The sequence below is a fragment of the Rousettus aegyptiacus genome, unplaced genomic scaffold, assembly GCF_014176215.1.
Source record: "Rousettus aegyptiacus isolate mRouAeg1 unplaced genomic scaffold, mRouAeg1.p scaffold_m13_p_4, whole genome shotgun sequence".
Classification (NCBI taxonomy): Eukaryota; Metazoa; Chordata; class Mammalia; order Chiroptera; family Pteropodidae; genus Rousettus; species Rousettus aegyptiacus.
In genome coordinates, this window is record NW_023416307.1 from 92075286 (window position 1) to 92093711 (window position 18426).

The 18426-nt window shown below is 48.5% G+C and overlaps 1 protein-coding gene across 2 annotated transcripts in view; it reads left to right on the top strand.

Moving 5' to 3' along the window:
• FBLN2 (fibulin 2) overlaps nucleotides 1-13972 on the top strand; it is an 84862-nt gene extending 70890 nt beyond the window's left edge. For both annotated transcript variants that reach the window (XM_016129581.2, XM_036219484.1), the window contains 4 exons: nucleotides 880-996; nucleotides 1480-1608; nucleotides 6599-6722; nucleotides 8706-13972. In XM_016129581.2, coding sequence (XP_015985067.2) covers nucleotides 880-996; nucleotides 1480-1608; nucleotides 6599-6722; nucleotides 8706-9063 — 728 coding nt within the window. In that variant the 3' untranslated portion in view covers nucleotides 9064-13972. The remainder of the gene's footprint in view (nucleotides 1-879; nucleotides 997-1479; nucleotides 1609-6598; nucleotides 6723-8705) is intronic.
• Nucleotides 13973-18426: the final 4454 nt, after the last annotated feature.

An 18426-nucleotide genomic window follows, 5' to 3' on the forward strand; every position in this document is an offset into this window, starting at 1 on the left:
AAACCCTGCTTGGCCTCAGCTGGTCTAGCTGTTTCCTGCCATGAGCCCTCCTTGAGGGCACAGGGACCCAATTATCTTAGACTGGAGGGGTAGGTGCCTGTGTTATCTATAACCCCAAAGGGAGCTCCTTGCAGGCAAGGGTGGCAGCTCAACCTCTGCTCTTGGTAGCTTCTGATACTAGTCGTGATTACAGGGAACAGAAGTCAATAAAACATGAGATAGGGACTGTAGCCACCTGCAGAGCCCAGGATCTGCTGGCAAAAGTGGACAGTAGCCACAGAACACCTGTGGATGGCTGCCATCCAACTGTACCAGTCCAGGGTGATGTGCCCAGGCCCAGGAAAGGCCTGGCACTCATAAGAGTTCAGCAGCTCTTGGTTGGATGAATGAAAGACAAATCTTTTCCTGTGAAGAGCTCAGAGTCCAGTAGATACTCCATCTAAGGAGTGAAGTGGTCCTGTGTTCAGTCACCCACACACCGTTCAGTCCACACTGCCATGGAAGCCAGCACTTGCCCTCCTCCCCCACCATCATGCAGGGCTTGGGGAGGTGCTTATTAACACCTAGGTGACACTTTCCAGAGTCATCTGGGCCAAGTGCTGTGGACCCTCAGAGTAGCACCTAAGGATTTGAACCTGACCTGTGGCTGCTTCCTCCAGGCAGCAGGCTAGGCCAAGACTAGCAAGCCTAGCCTCCGCCTCAGCTGCCTGGCCTAGGTGGGCCCCTTGTACTTATCTGGGCCTCAGATTCCTCAAATTGCCCCAAGGGGAGGCTGGAACTAATGTTCTCTCAAGAGGAGGCTCCAGATGAGCCCGGACCCCAACCCTCATCTCTGGGCTAGGAGGATTTCGCCATGACCACTGACTGGTCTCCCCGCAGATGTGAATGAGTGTGAGACCCAGCGCTGCAGCCAGGAATGTGCCAACATCTACGGCTCCTACCAGTGCTACTGCCGCCAAGGCTACCAGCTGACTGAAGACGGGCATACCTGCATAGGTACCTCTCCTCTGCCCAGACCCGCATCCTGAGAGGCACCCCTTTCCAGTGTGCCAGGTTCCCAGATGCACAGAAACTTTATCGTCACATCAGACTTGGAATCTCATCCCTGTGACCTCCTGGCTTTGTGACTTTAGGCAAACACTTCCTGGTCTGACCTTAGGCTCCTACTCCGCCAAAGTGAAGATGATGGTCCTGACCTCAGTGGGCTGAAGTATTAAGTTGAATATTGACTGCCTCCAGGCTGTGTCTGGTACTTGATCGACCCTCTCTGATGATAGTAGTAATTGTGGAGCAGCCCTAGGGAACGAGCAGTGGGATGGGAGTCCTGTTTTGTAGTCTGGCCTTGGGCAACTCTCTTTCTCTGAGCCCCGTTGCCCTCATCTATCAAATGGACCCCTGAGCTCCATGGCTGTGGCAGGGACAGCAAGAGTGTCAGCGGCTAGGTAGGGTTCATGAGGGCTGAACCTCTCTCTCTGGCAGACATCGACGAGTGCGCTCAGGGTGCCGGCATCCTCTGCACCTTCCGCTGTGTCAACGTGCCGGGGAGTTACCAGTGTGCATGCCCAGAGCGAGGCTACACCATGACGGCCAATGGAAGGTCCTGCAAGGGTAAGCAAAGGGTCACTGCCCACCAGAGCCTCGGGCAGGTTCTGAGCAGGCATAACCACACATAGCTTGCTATGTATTTGGAACTCTGACACCAAGTGTATAAGCACAAAATGGCCAGTGCCTCTGGTGGTCTGTGCTCGGAATGAGGAAGGTGACAGTCTTTTTGCGGCTTCACCTAGCTTAGGATCTTCCATGCTTGGACTCAGCTCTGGGCCTTGCCCTGGGAACAGAGCAGGGATCCTGTGGGGCGGTTCTAAAAGATGTCAGAGACCTGTCCAGTGAGGAACTTGCAGAGGAGCAGCCTCAGGGGTCCCAGTCTCTGTCCCCAAGTGTCTGCTGTGCTATTCAGGGTTGGGGTCAGGCAGGCCTTTGGACTGAGAGGGTAAGGTGGTGCTCCAAGTGTAGAGAAGAGGCTCAGAGAGGCTTATTCCAGAACCATGTGCAGAAAGTCACTCTCCCAGTTGGAGATGTGCAGAGCTGGGAAGGGCTGCATGGAAGGAATGAGGCTTCCCATCCCTGGAGACATGCAAAGAGGGGGTTGGTAATTTCCTGTTATATTTTCCCTGAGGGGACTACTTCCTTAGAGGGAAAACAGGGTTCTCCAGCATCTAAAATTCCTTCTAAGTGAGAGACTCATGATCTTAAGTTCAATTTTACTGAGATATACTGAGGCCACAAATTTCTAGGCCTGGCATGCCACCAGGGCAAGGTGGCATGGAGGGCCCTGGAATCCAACTGGGGCAGGTACAGGAGGGGTACCAGCATCCCCCTTGGAGAACCAACTACTCAGCACCCAGCCCATCTACACTTCTCCTGGCTTACGTGACTGAGTCTTCCTAGGTGGTGGGGCTAAGAGCCCCGAGGTCCCTGGCTTGCAGTTTTGGTCCACTAAGGCAGGCCCTGGTGTTCCTGGGGCACCAGGGGTCAGGGTTGGCACCTGGAAGGGTAGACCAATGTTGTTTGGGCTGGCAGTTCCTACCCATAAATGGATCCCAAGATTAAATTGGTGGACCTCAGCCAGCCTTTTTTTTTTTTTAATATAGAACAGAATATAGGGTAGGGTAGATTGGACATGATGTTGGTCAGTACACCGTGCCCATAAGGATTGTTTCAGTTTACATGTACATATTTAGTCTCAAATGCAAAAGGATTCCTTACTGTAGGTTGATGTAAACATAATAGTAAATTAAAAGGCTTCAAATGAGAACAGTTAAATGAGGGACGTTGGAGCCTTGCTGGGCTCACAGAAACTGACCCGGGTCTCCCTGGCTGCAAAGCACTCTTTAATTTAAAAAATAATCAGTATGGACCCTGTAAAAGGTAGGGATTTTACCCACCATAAACTGGGTTGTGTGGGAAATACCTTATGTTTCTAGAATGTGATTTCATTTTGGAGACTGAGGCCTTGTTCTCTTTGATAGCAGAACACAAAGTGTGGTCACTTCTAGGGAGATCCATCAGCACAGCAGTGATTTTTGCTATTGAAGGCACTTCAGGTTGGAAACCCGGTCATGTTCAGGAAGGTCTCTCCCTGACCCCTCCTCCCTGGCCTATGCTAGCCAGGGTTAGAGGAGTGCCCGGAGTGTGCTTGTGCTGCTCCCTGAGGGCTCCCTGCACCCGATGTGCACTTGCCATTGGTGCATTTGACTACCAGTGCTGATCTCTGGCCGTGAGACCCCGCAGCTGCTGATGCTGAGCCCCCACCCAGTTCTCTGCATCTTTCTGGGGATGGCTGTCCTTTTGCCGCCTCATAGCCTACCCAGTGGCCTGCCTCCATGAGATGAAGAAGAACTGGCAAGGCACAAGTCCCCTCTCTCCAGTCTGCGTGCGCCACCAGCCACCAACAGGGAGTTGTGAGGGAGTCATGCTTTTATTTTCTCTAAACTGGAAGAGTCTCTGTGCTGTCACAGGGTAGATGAGGGCAGAGCTCGAGATGCTGGTTCAGTCTGGTCATATCCACTTCCAGAGTCACACTGTGGTGCTCCGGACTACGGCTGCTGACCTTCAGAGCTAAGCAGTTGCCCTCTGTGTTCCCTGGCCTTGTAGGACCAAACACTGAGGTCTCACTGCTCCAACAGTAGGGTGGCCATGGGGGAAAGGAATGTGCTGGTTAATAATCTCATATTAGCATCTGACTCTGTTTAATAGTTAAAAAAAAAAAAATGGAACAGAAAAATATTAAGGAATTAAGGCTTGGCCACATCTCGTAGAACATACATTCCATAGAGGAAGGGCAGTGACTTTGTTCACTAGCATGTAGAGCATTGCCCAGCACTTGATAGATGCTCATTGAACGTTTGACCACGTGACTGACCTGAGAGGCAACTATTGCTTATATTTGGATGTTTTTCTTCCAGTCTCTGTTTATGCCAATATATACATACATAGATACACACACACACACACACACACACACACACACACACACACACACACACGCACAATATAATATTAGCCAAGATCATGCTGAAAATAACCCTAAATCCTATTTTTGTGTTTTTGTGTTTTTGTGTGTGTGTTTAAGTGTATGTAAGGCCCTTATCAGCATTCCCCCTTAGGGCTAGCTTTTAGCAATGCTGTTAGTCTTACCACTGATTTTGGCCCCCATTTCTGCACAGCTGAGCTGTGGCTGGTACCTTGCCACCCCAGATGAGGCTGTGATGACACCCCCTGGGTATGTGGCCTTGTTGAACTCTCGCTTTGATTTGAACTTTCCAGGAGAAGCTGCAAGGTCAAGGCCCCACAGATACCAAGGGCCTGGCAGCACCAAGTGGCAAGGACCCTGAGGTCCTAGGGAAATCCTACAACAGTTTGCTGCTGACCCTTGGGGTTCTTCTTGCCATTCCTGGACATTGCTGTCAACACCGGCACAGGGCAGACAGTAAGAAACTGTTCCCACCTCATTCCTGCCCCACCCCCACCAAGGCTCCAGGGCCAGGACTTCCTGCTCCTAATGTGGGTGGCCCCAGAGTAGAGTGAGGAACAGATGGAGGTCCTTCCTTTGTATGGATTCAATTAACGAATCATCAGGACAACAACCATGCTTATTTTGGCCCCACCACCTCTGGCCTCCTGCCATGTTTTTTCCCACTTGCTTTTGTCCCACTCTGGGAAATTGGGATCATGACCCATTTTATAGAGGAGGAAAGTGAGGCTTTGAGAGGTAAATGAATGTGAGCTTCTCTGCCATTGTAGAGCATGGTAGTTGGGGATGCAGGTTGGCTGCTGCTGTCAATATTATTTTGTTGTAGCCGCTGTTGTTAGGAGTCAGATTGGCATCATGATTGGATCCCAGATTTTGGCATCAGGTAGACCTGGCTTCCAGCCCCACCTGCCCTGCTGAGTGCTGCATGACTTTGAGCAATGCTGTGCCCAATTGGAGCCTCAGTTCCCTCCTGTGGGGAGGCCTGTGACCCTCACCTCATTGGTCTAAGGTGAGGATTGAGTAAGGAGAAATTCCTAAATTGAGTCAGTGTGAAGGACTGGAGAACAAAATGTGAAGCCCTCCAGGAGAGTACCTGACAGACCTGTGTTTCCCCCACCCCTCGTACAGACCCTGTTACCTCCTAAGGCTGCCCTCTCTGAGCTGAACAGCTGGTTTTCACAGGAAAGGTCTCTCGAACTCACTCATTTGATCCACAGGTTGTCTGTGGAACACACACACACACTTGTACCACATGCTTCTCTGATCTTTTGTCAGTGTTATCCGTGTTATCAATGTAAGAAACATCCAAATCTGTAGATTTTTTTACTCGTTTATTTGTGCCCAACTGGTGAAAATTACTCCAGAAAGCAAAATCTTAATGGATTGAGAAAATGCTCTGGGAGAATAGTAGTTTTACAGCTTATTTTGTGCCTTAGAATAAAAGGAGGAAATGTAAGGAGAGTTACACGAAATCCATTGGTGGTAGGGGAATAAGACAACAATTTAGGGTTCTGTGCTCTGGTGGGAGGTTGTGCCCCAAGAGGTCTGAAAAGGTGAGTACTCTGACATTTCAAAGATATGTTATCTTAGGTGCAGAAAGACAATAGACAGGCCCACTAAGGTGAAGATTGACCTTTGTCAAGGAAGCCACATGCCTAGGTTGTGACTCGCTTTTAGTTAGAATTTTTCTGTTCAGACTATCCTACATGGTTCCCTTTGGTGTCTTTGTTTGTAAGGCCCATGACACAGGCTTTCCCTGAGCTTCTCAGGTTTAGTATGTGGCCTCCCTTTTCATCCACAGTGTGTGTTTCAGTGTCTTGAATGGGCCCTCCATGTGTGTGTGTGTGTGTGTCTGTTTCTGTGTGTCTGTGTGGGTGTGCTTGAGCATATGCAAATGCTCAACCATATTTCTCTGAGTGTACAGGAAGCATGAGCATGCTTGTGCAGTTTATGGGGATGGGGGCATTTAGAGCCGAAGGGTAGAAATTGAACAGACATACAAAACAGCTTAGGTGTGTTTGAGGACAGGACAAGCTCTCTTTATGAGGAGAATTTTATGAGGAGAATAAATAGGATGGGATGCAAGGTGATGGAGGTAGTCAGGGAAGACTACCCCTGTAGGGAGCGACCTTGAGCTGAGACCTGAAAGATGAGAAGGAGCCAGCTGTGCGAAGATGCAGGGAAAGTGTTCCCGCAGCAGGGCCACCAGGTGCAAAGGCCTTGCGGTGGGATAAGGGTCAGGGCATTGGAGCAGCCCAGAGGAATCCCACAGGACTTCAGCCTGAGTGAAAGCATAGGGGCGTAGGAAAGAGCCAGAGGCTCTGTACTGTAGGCCTTGGGTCCTTGAGAGGGACTTGGGTTTTTATCTGGGGAGCATGGGAAGCCCTCAGAGAACATGATGAATGATGATTTATATTTTAAAGCAAGGCCTTCTTGTCCCCTCTTGTGGAGGGGACAAGATGGCACAGGGTAGAATTGTGAGCTGTGTTCCTGTAGCCTGGGTGGTTTGGACTAGGGTCCCCAGCCATGGGAGATCCTCCCATTACCCTCCTCTCCTCCCCTCAGACCTGGATGAGTGCACACTAGGCACGCACAACTGTTCCGAGGCTGAGACCTGCCATAACATCCAGGGCAGCTTCCGCTGCCTGCGCTTTGAGTGCCCTCCTAACTACATCCGCGTCTCTGAAACGTGAGTATTCCACCCCCATTCCCACCTCCCACCCTGCCCCCACTTAGGGCCCAGGGACCCTGCACAGATCGTGTGCTGCCCAGGGGAGAGGCCAAGTGACCAGTGGCCCCTGTCTCAATCACCTCCTGCTCTTAACCCACCCCCACAGCTGGGTTTGTGGTCTGTTTGACCACAAATGGTACAAATAAAAGCACCTTGCAGAAAGCTCAGGTTATATAGAAGAAGACTCAGAGAAAATCTCAATCAATTTCAATCTCTCTCCCTCTCTCCCTCCCTCCCTCTTTCCTTCTCTCCTTTTCTCCCTCTTTCCCTCTCTCCTTTTCTCTCTCTCCCTCTCTTCCTCTCCCCCTCCTCCCTCTCTTTCTCTCTCTCTCTTTCACACACACACACACACACACACACACACACACACACTATTATCTGTAGTCGTGTAACACATTAGCACCTTAAGATGACAATTATTATCTCACAGTCTTGGAAGGTCATGAACCTGGGAGCAGCTAAGCTGGGTGGTTCTAGCTCTGGGTCTTATGAAGTGGCAGGATCCTGCTGTCTACTCACATGGCTCTGGGCAGCAGGTCTCAGCTCCTCAGCACATGGGCTTCTCCAGGGGGCTGCTTTTGATGGGACTTCTCCCAGCACAGGTCGTGATCATGGAGAGAGCTAGCAAGTCTTTTGCAAAAGTAACACATACTTATCAAAGTAATCCATACTTATAAAAACATTTAAACAATAAAAGTGTGTAAAGCAAAGGTTCTTGCCCCTCCCCCCAAACAAATCATATGACTTCTGACCAGCTGGAGTGTGGCCATTTTCTCTCTCATTTGAGCATAAAGCGCACATGGTTATGCTGTCGCATAGATGCACTCAGTTGTTCGAAGCTTGCTTTCTCTACCTTGCAGCTATCTTTCATGTCTGTGGATGCAGCCTGCCTCAAATAGTGTTTTCCTAGCATAGATATGGCTGCCCTGCTGGCAGCTTGCCATTTTTCACTGTTGCACACTGCCCGGGGAATGTCCATGTGCATACATATTGGGGTATTGAAGGAGTATGTCTGGGTTACCCTGGGCAGGCGACCTGTCTTTTTGGGTGTTACCTGACAACATCTACAACTGGGAATGATGGTAGTACTACCACTGGGGGTGAGCATCACTTGAGTAAAGATGGATGTGTTTAGCACAGTGCATCGCATGGCATAAATGCTGTCCGTGCTACTTCTTGGCGATATCGTTCCTACTGTGGCACTGTGTGGCCTTGTGCTGTGGCACGCCAGTCAGGGAACACCGCTCAGAAGATCTCTAGATTTGCTGAGTCTTGGTGCTTATTAAACAGTGTCCCTTTTGGAACACAGTGAGCTTTGATACTGATTTAATGATGGAAATGCCCGTGGCTCAGAGATCCAAGAAGAGATCAGATTGTTGCAGTGCTTAAAAATTGAGGCCTGGGCCCCTATGGGCTTTGGCAGAGGTTTCCTCACCATCATCCTCATCTAGTATGGCCGAGTCTCCAGGCTTCCACTTGGAAAAGAGCAGGGCATCCCAAGTCAGAGGAGAAAATGGCTTAGAAGCAGTCAATTAATGGAAGAAAAAGAATTCGAAAATGATTAAAACAGTAAAAACATCCTGGCCAGGAAATCTATACAAATGGGCAGTGCTCAAGTAAAAAAAAAAAAAGAATGGAGGAAGGAAGGAACTTATGGGTGCATAAGAGCTTCTAACAAACTGCCAGGCACTGTGCTAAGTGCTGCATGTTTATAAACTCACCGCATCCTCCAATGAAACCACAAAGCTATCAACCCATCTTACAGATGAGACTGAGGCCCACAGAGGTAAGGTGACATAACAGATGCTGCAAGGCTACTAAGGGTAGGGGTGGCGCTAGCTGGCCTTCGAGGCCAGGATGGTGGACATCAGGGATGGGAGAGCCTTGGATGTCTGTACACAAGGTCCTGGGCCTGCTGACCAAGCCCCATGCATCCCACAGGAAGTGTGAGCGCACCACGTGCCACGACTTCTTGGAGTGCCAGAATTCACCAGCGCGCATCACTTACTACCAGCTCAGCTTTCAGACTGGCCTCCTGGTGCCAGCGCACATCTTCCGCATCAGCCCAGTGCCTGCCTTTGCGGGGGACACTATTGCCCTGACCATCACCAAGGGCAATGAGGAGGGCTACTTTGGCACACGCCGGCTTAACGCCTACACGGGCGTCGTCTACCTGCAGCGGCTGGTGCGTGAGCCCCGGGACTTCGCCCTGGATGTGGAGATGAAGCTCTTGCGGCAGGGCTCCGTCACCACCTTCCTAGTCAAGATGCACATCTTCTTTACCACCTTTGCCCTGTGAGGCATCCACTCAAGTGTCTTGCAGGGGCCTCAGGACCCAGGGTCCTTGGGCTGGCCTCTGCACCCCCCTCTGCATCCCCTACTAGTGCACCACTCTCTGTAAGCACTCAGCACCGCGTGAGTGGAGCCAGGTTATCGTAATTGTTTTTACTGTAACTCTGTAAATTAACTTAATTTTGCTGACTTGACTTCTCTCTGGTTCCTGGGCCTCTCCTGTGCCCCACCCCATGGGAGGGAGCTTGGCCGCAGGAGGGGTGTGGAAGCTTGGAGAGCAGTTCAGGGTCACTGCCAGTGCCTTGTAGGTAGAGTTCGAGGAACAAAGGCTGGATGATGACCAAAGACTGGAAGCACAGCGACCATGTTGGGGCTTTTGGGCTCAACTGGATGACCTGTCCCCAAAATTGGTATTCCATTTCATGTGCCACTGGGATTAGTTCTTTACTTAAAAAAAAATCATTTTAAATGTTGTTTAATTATAAAAGTAGTACATGTACGTTGCAAAAAAAAAATCAAATAGTACAGAAGGGTTATAAATGGAAAAAGGAAGAAAAGAAAAACTCCCTTACTTTTGTTAAGTGTTTGCATTTGGTGATGGTACCTGAATGCTTCGAGTTCCCCAGCCTAGAGTTTGGTTCATTTTGTTGATTTTGACCTTCCTTGATATCTTACTCAAGGAATTCGCCCCAAACCAGGAGTTTCCCTTGGCAGTGAAAGGATCACAGTATAAACAGATGCTGACCTGTGATCTCTTCTTTCATTGCTGCTGCTTCTCCCCTCTTTCCCTTCTTCCCTTCTCCTTCCCCCAATGTGGACCTTGGCTTGTACGTCACATTCTCCAGGAACTCTACTACTGGTCCCTGTCACTGAGTCCTGACCACATTAGGTTAGACACTGGACTTGGGCAGAAACGTGAAGGATGAGAGAATTCACCTTCTGTCTCTATTTTAGGTTTCTGGGGCTTTGAGGCTGGGATAAAGGAGGAGCGGGGAAACTGAGGCCTGAAAGAAAGCACATGCCAAGGTCCACATGGACATTTGGACCCAGGTCTGAGGCTCACTTTTGCCATTGCCCTTGCTTCTTTCTTCAAGCCAGTGGATTTCGGACTGTAAGCAGTGTGTCACTCCACGGGTCTTGTATGTAGTGGACATAGTGGATGGTAGACAGCATTTAAAAAATGAAGTAGGATGGATAGTCTCAGAGTCTTTCACACCTGGTGAAGGGAAGACTTGGGTCACGAAACAGCAGTGCATGTGTATGTGTGTTTGCACATTCACAGTGCCACTTGCTCCAGCTTGTGATATGAAAACTATTAAAGTGTGTGGTGGTCAAAACTGGAGAAAAGTGGGCCTCTTGGGGACTGTGGCAAACTGGGAGCACATACCCTGTGTAGAGGGTCGGTGATTCACAGCTCCAGCAACTGTTGCCTTCTGGGGACCTGGACTCAGATGGCCAGATGTTCTCACTCTTCAAGGCAAGTTCCCGAAGTACATTTAGATGCAAAATCTCCTAGTTTTAAGATGTGATTAATTAAAACTTTTTAACCACAGGTGTGAGCCAGCCTCAAAGCCTGTGGCCTTAAGCCTGCCGTGGATGGCCCACATCTCATGCCCTTTTATCCATCCCTGCTCCTTACTGGCTCTGGCCCCAAGGACACGTGGCAGAAGCCAGGACTTCTTTCTCACTGGCCCAGCTGCTTCTGTTCCTTCTGTTTCTCTGGTGTTTAGGAAAACCAGAGCTAGCAAATCTGTCAGACATGTCACTTATGGGCAGAGATCAGTAGGGAATGGAATTTCACTTAAGAGGTAGGTTGGGGACACCAGCAAGGGATGATGGGTAGCACCTGGCTGGCTGGCAGAGGCCCCAACAGGCCTACAACAGACTTCCACCTAGTCCCGGGTCCTTCCCTTTGGTCTTCAGGTACTTCTGGCGAGACCTTGGGTAAGTGACATCACCTCCCTGGATTTCATCTCCCTCAGCAGATCCTCACACTTCTTCCATCACAGGGCTGCCATGCCAAAAGAATCAGGACACATAAAGCTTCCAGCTTAGTGCCAGCTCACCCAAGGCTCTCAGAAAACAATTTTCCTTCTGATCTCATATCTTACAAAGTTCAGTGCTTCTAGAATTCTAGCCCTGCAAGGAGTTTGGCAAGGTATAGTTTGGGAAACTAGTCCTTAGGAAACCATCACTTCAGTTGCTAGACACAAAATTGGGGTCACCATAACCACACTTACTTTGAAATGCCAGGCTCCCATGTCCTCAGGATGCATCCCTCTTCTGGAATGAAGGTAGCAGTCAGCACAGAGTGTTGCCAACCAGAGAGTCTTTGATGTCCAGCATTTTTAGTGGAGCTCAGTCACATACTGTCAGTGTGGCTGACCTTTACTGTCCAGTACTTTCTGGAGGTCTGAAATGATAATGATAATGACATGTTCCATGGTGAGTGGGAGCAGACACTTGTGATCACATGTCAGCCTGCATATCTTCCACCCTTAGTTGACCAGGATTTCAATTGCTGGTTCTAATTTTCTATCTAGCTATTATACCAAGGAAGATCTCTTTGCCCATTATTGGACGCTGTGGGCTGTAAAGGATGTTCCTTAGTCTGAAGAAATGTGAGTTGGCAATCCAAATTGGCACACTATCTCCTGTACCAGTAACTCTTAACAATATTATGGGTATTGCCACTAACTACTGGGCTAGGCATACAAAACTCAGTCCAGACCCATTCGCAGTCTCCTGGGGCATTCATAAGGCCATTCACCAGCAGTGGGTAGGAACTTTCCCCTGGGGAATCTATTTACTCATGGCTATCTATAGTTTCTGTCTCTAACTGACAAGACACTTGTTGACACTTTGTGCCTCAGAGCAGGCAAGAGGAGTATGTCTAGCTTCAACCAGTTCCTGCATTGCTGCTGCCCCCAAATTTCCACTTGTTTCATGGACCTGGGTGACCACCTCAAAGGAGCATACCAATATGCCTGCTTGTTAATTCCAATCACTTTCCAATCCTAGAAGGGAGTTCTTTTGATGGGCATCAACATGTCCTATTTTAATGCACCCCTCAAATCCCCATAGTAATTCCATAGAGCTGGGTCCATCCACATAGACGTCCCTTTAGTAGACCGGGTTTTCATTGCCCTTCTTCCAGACCACATCATTAGCTATCACCCACGAGTCAATGGAAAACCAAACATGGGGCAAATCACATGCAAGACAGCCTACTGTGCCAACTTGTTTTTACCTTCTTCCATCAGAGGTAGCCTTCCAACAGGATGCCATCCATATACCTTGAAACTGCGATTCATAAACCAAACAGCTCTTTTTTAGTTAAGAGCTTTCATGGGGTACCACCCAAAAGACTATAGGATCTTGCAGCTCCTCAGGTAGATTCCAAAGTCAGCCATAGAGGAGAAATCTACTTGCCTGTGATTGATTGTACTTTATAGCATTCCCCTGGTAGCATCTTCCTGCAAAAACTTCTTTCATTTTATTACAGAACTCTTCTGGACACTGCCCTCCCCATTAGTATATTTCCTTAACATCACCCAAGACATGGGTATTTCAGATTATTTTATGGCTTTCAGTCAGAAGAGCAGTTCCAAGTCAAGGTCCATGTCTAACATGTAATTGTCTCTCAAATGGAAAATTTCTGGACCCAAATTGTGTGGTCACTCCTGGGTGGCACAGACTTTTTCATAAGCCCCAGTCTGTAGGAGGACTTCAGGCCTTCTTTTGATCAGTTTCATGAATAAGAGCTAGCAGTGATCCCAGATGTGGAATATGTATCCTCCAAAACCCAAATAAACTGACTAGTTGCTAGTGTTCTAACATGTTTTGTCCACCAGTGTTCAGTATTGCCTGAAGGATAGATTTACGTGTCTTCTGTTTTGCAGGTAAGTAGGGGAAGCATTCCCTAGTCAGACATGGTGTCTGTCCTCATAATAGATTCAAGTCAAGGAGATGTAGCCACTTCACAGAGAGTCTGTTCAAACATGCTAGTGTTCATCTAAGTGTTCACCTTAATCCCATCAGCTATTAGATTTCTGTATCCTCCCAAACTAACTGTAGCCCCGCTAGGACTTTACCAGTAGGTTTTGGAATCACAATGCATTGAGATCCCATTAAGCGAGTCCCAGGGTGACACATGGGCCCGAGAGCGTGGATTCCCACTTACCAAAGCAGGTCTGGCTACTGATGCCTCTGAATGCAACAAGGATGAACACTGAACCTAAGTACATCACTGGATACTTGGAAGCAAGGCGACAACTTTGCCTCTTTTTCACCTTGGAGTAGATGACCTGTTCACCAAGAAGCACTCTGGGGTCTTGCAGAGTATCTGACTCCCCAGCAGAGCATAGGGTTTGATCAGGGTCCTGCTCCACAGCCAAGGAGCTGAGAGACTGGCTCAGGACCACTGGACCCACTGGTACTTCACACACCCATACCACATGACCCAGAGGCAACCAGCCTCATAGAGTGGGGGAATGGCCTAAAGGTGAATGGAGCACTGGCTTGAGTGAAACACTACAGAACAGTGGGGTGCCACCCTGTTTAATGCAGTACGTTAAACCTGATACCCCATGTGGAACTATCCCAAAGGAAGAATACGCCGTCTGGAATCCAAGGAATGGAAGCAGCAATGGCCCTGCTTGTCACTTTAGTGGCCACTGAGTGGGCATCGATTCTCACTTCCAAACGTGCCAGGCTGCGGGGCATGTGACACCGTTGGTCTGTGTGCAGGTGGGGGTGTCTGAGCACCACACAGGCACGAAAGCTTGCTGCATCCAAATCACTGAGCCACACAAACTAGGGCCCCATCTGGCAAGCGAAGGTCCACAGGCTCCATTGCTTGCAAGGCTGGCACAATATTTAGAAGAGTTTTGAGACAACATGTAAACAGAGTTTTCATATAAATTTTTAAGTTTTGAGTTTTTCTGGAAACACCAGGCTTTCTCTCTCTCTCTCTTTTTTCCCCCCAAAGTAAAGTTGTTTTCTTAAAATATTTGGATTTGGTAGGGTCTATGGCCTCTTAAAATCTTATGATTTCTGCAAAACAGATCACTGTAAAGCCTTTTCTTACAGGAAAAGCTGTCCTGTGATGGGCTGGGAGGCTGAAGGTGAGCAACCTGGCACTGGAGGTGTGTGAGCTGAGCCTAGAAGGTGCCAACGTGGGGTGGGGTCCTTGAAGTTCTGTCTTGTCCAGGTTCCATGATTTCGTGAGACAAGCATTCTCCCCTTCCTGTTGCTCTACAAGCCTGCAGGATGGAGGCTGCTCCTATCATTCTGGATGAGTTAGGATACATCTTCAGGGCAATGGTGCCCCCTTGTGGCTTTCAGCCCTAGCTCAGCAGCTCTGCCCACTACCGACAGGGAAGGATGGATTTGGACAGCTGGGCCATGGGGGAAAGATTATTTCTTGTAGCAGAGAGGGCCATGATACCTCATGGGATGCACTAGAGACCGTGCCCATGGCCCAATGTGGTTGGAGGGAAGGGTGTACTGAGAACAGGGGCAGGAGGGCTGAGGGAAGCCAGATGGGGAGGGCACTGGATGCTAAGTGAGGAGTGGTCCTTAAGGGACGAGGCCTAGGTGGTGCCCTGACTTTGGCAGAGTGGCCAGCCATCCCTTGAACAGCAAGTGTGTCCCTGGCCCCAAGGCTGTATTCTCCCTGGGGTTGGCTCTGCTCCACTTGTGGGACCAAGAATTCCCACCCAATCTTAGCAAATGGACTTACTAACCTGGGCTGGCCTCTGCCATGGATGGGACCATCATTAATGGCCAAGTGCTTTAATGGTGGGACTGTGGGCAAAGGGACCATCCAGAGAGCAGAGATGACTCAGTTCCACCAATGTCTGCCCAGCAGCCTCTGTGCCTGGGGGCTCTGCATTACTAAGATACCATTTCATCATACTAACACTTGGGAGGGAGGCCTCTCTTCCTCTCCACAGAGGTGGAAATTGAGGCTCAGAGAAAGCATGTGACTTGCTTAACAATGCAGATTTGAGTAGATTTTCTTGACTCCAAAAGTTCATTGCTCAAGAAAATGAGCAGACAAGGGACAAACTGGGAGAAAATGTTTGTGAAAGACATAGCTGAAAAAATACAGTTGTCCAAAAAATAGAAAAACTCCTAAAAGTCAACAATCAGTAAATAAATAACCTGGTTTGAAAATGGGCCAGCAACCTTGACATCAAAGATCTACAGATGGTAAATCAGCGCATGAAAAGATGCTCCACATCATACATCATCAGGGACATGCAAATTAAAATAAGGAGATACATCTATTAGAATGGCCAAAATCTCAAACACCGACAACTTCAAATGCTGGTGAGGATATGAAACAACAGCAACTCTCATTGTTGGTGGGAATGCAACATGGTATAGCCACTTTGGAGGACAGTTTGGCAGTTTCTTACAAAACTAAACATACTCAACTTAAAATCTTGCAATCACACTCTTTGGTATTTTACCCATTACTTATATGAGTAGAAAACTTACATCCACACAAAAACCACACAGATGTTTATAGCGGTGTTATTCATAATGGCCAAAACTTGGAAGCAACCAGGATGACCTTCAGTAGGTGAATGGATAAATAGTCTGGTACATCCGGAAAATGAGATTTTATTCAGTGCTAAAAAGAAATGAGCTACCAAGCCATGAAAAAACATGGAAGAAACTTAAACTCATGTTGCTAAGTGAAAGAAGCCAATCAGAAAAGGCTACATATTGTTTGATTGATTCCAACTGTATGACATTCTGGAAAAGGCAAAACTATGGAGACAATAAACAGATTGGTGGTTGCCAGGAGTTGGGGGGAGGGAAGGATAAATAGGTGGAGCACAGAGGAATTTTAGAGCAGTGAGACTATAAACAAAAATATGGACACATGTCGTTATGCATTTTTTAATACCCATCTAATGTACAGCAAGAGTGAGCCCTCATGTAAACTATGGACTTTGGGTAATGATGGTGTGTCAATGTAGGTTCATCGATGGTAAAAAATGTGCCACTCTGCTGGGGGATATTGATGCTAGGGGACACTGTGGACATGTGGAGGGAAGAGGTATAGGGGAACTCTGTACTTTCCATGCAATATGGCTGGGAACCTAAAACTACTCTGAAAGATAGTCTATTAAGAAAAATAGCTCATTGAATTGTCTTACCCAGCCTCTGGACACTTGCAGTCTGGTGGGAATTGGACAGTCACTGCAATGGTGAGGAAGGTGCAGGGGCTGTGGACACTTTGAGGAGCTATTACCTTGGCACCAGAGAAGTCTTCCTGGAGGATGTGGTGCCTCCAGTGGTCTTTGAAAGTCCAGGGAGAGTTACCCAAGTGGAAAAGCAGGATGGGCATTCCACGTTGAGAAACCAGCATGCACAAGGCCACTGAGTTGTGAGGTGTTGACAGCAGTGGAAGGTCCAAGGTGCAGAGTAGGGGTGCATGTACAAAAGTGAGTTGCAGGAGGTGGGCAAGAAGACTCTGGGTGCTGTCTCTAGAGCTTTGTGGAACCGACCCAGGGTCGAAGTGAAGTCTGGATTTGCAGAGGCTCCTCTAAGCCATGAGTGTATTCTATGACACTTGACTGTAGCTCACAGAACTGTGGGTTGCTGTGTAGGTGCGGATAGGGGAGTGGTGTGCGCAGGGCAGAGCTAGGGCTGGGTCCTAGAGTCACTCCCAGTCCTGAAAAGAAATCGGGATTAGGAGTATAGATGTGCAAAAATGACATCTTTTGTTTGTCACTAACTCAATAGAAATGTAGCATTTCCTTTAATTATGCAGACAACAAACCACAGTAGCATTAACTGTGTTCACATCACATTTCATATATCTCAAAATACCTCTTATGCTCATCAGTACATTCCACCCCCCTTTAATTCCCATCCCCACTTCCACCCCTAACCTATGGATGTTACCGTCTCTCCTTAAGAACTAGCTCTCTGAAGGCAGGGCAGCTCCTCCCAGGCACACCTGGGACCAGGAGCCAGTGCATCTGGGGTATGGTCCGTGGTTCTATCTGGGCTGTGAGCCCAGGACTTTCTGTGTGTAAAGCAGATGTGCTATGAAGGCACCCTCATCAATACGTTTAAATTACCATGGGTGTTAGATCTGCTGCTAGACCACATTGTTCATTGTATTAAGAAAGAAGCTCACATATTAGACATTTTAGGATTCTTGATAACTACATAATTTCAATGTAATTGGCATTTAAAAACCTACAGATTCCTCTAGACTGCCAAAGGCACCTCTGGCACATGCACACATACACAAATATGTGCATAGGTTCACATAAATGCACACGTACACACACAAGTGCATGCACATGCAAACATGCATGCATGCACACATAGTGGTTGAGAAACCCTCTCAAGAGGAAAGGGGACACTAACAAGTGCCTAGTATGAGGCAGCAGACCACATAATTTGTCTAGATCTGCACACTTGAGTGAGAAGTGGAGCACTGCAGATCGTCTGAGACAGTGGGTGTACACGGACTCTCCCGAGCACATTCTTAAGTGCTGCCCTGTGTCTGGGGCCCACAGGGCATCAGTGGTTCTTCCTCTACTTTTGTTTCTGTGGCAGAGTGAACCTGAGTGGGAGCGCATCTCAGATGGGGGTAGGTGGCAACTGTTCTGGGTGTGCGTGTGTGTGTGTGTGTGTGTGTGTGTGTGTGTAGGGGCATTCTGATCTCTAATGCCTGGGTTCTAGCAGCCACCTGACCTATAACCTCATGTTCAGACTGGCCCTCGGAGATCTTGTCTGGATATTCCTAGAAATGGCAAGCGATCTGGGAGTGGAGTCTGTCTTGCCTCCTCTGAGAGAGATGGGCTACATGTGTAGTCTTTTTGATTCACCAGACTCATCCTTCTTTCCATGATCATATTCATTTTACGAATGCAGAAATGGAGGTCCAGAGAGGTTGAGTATTTTGCCCAGGCCACACAGGAGTCTAGCCATGGATAATGAAAGGCAGGATACCTGGTTTTCTGAGTGTCCTTGCTTGCCATGTCCAGAGGTGAGAGGAAGGTGTCTGAGGCTGAACTAGCAGAGGAGGCAGCTTTAGTCCCTTCTCCTGTGTAAATCCCGCTGTGACTAACTTTCCTTCTCCTCAGCAGCAAGTTCATGTTCCACAGATGGGCATCACTTCGTGTCCATTCCCTGTACTCCAGCCACCCCAATCACTAGCCCTTCCTAGCTCTCTTCAAGCATCCTCACACCTCCATGCCTCTGCTCATTCTGTCCCCTGTGCTTGGAGTGCCTGGCAAACTCCTCCTTATCCTACGATGCCCGACTCTGATCATTGCACACAGACTTGGCACATCCCTGCTCTGTACCCCCACTGCCTCACACATCCCTGTGG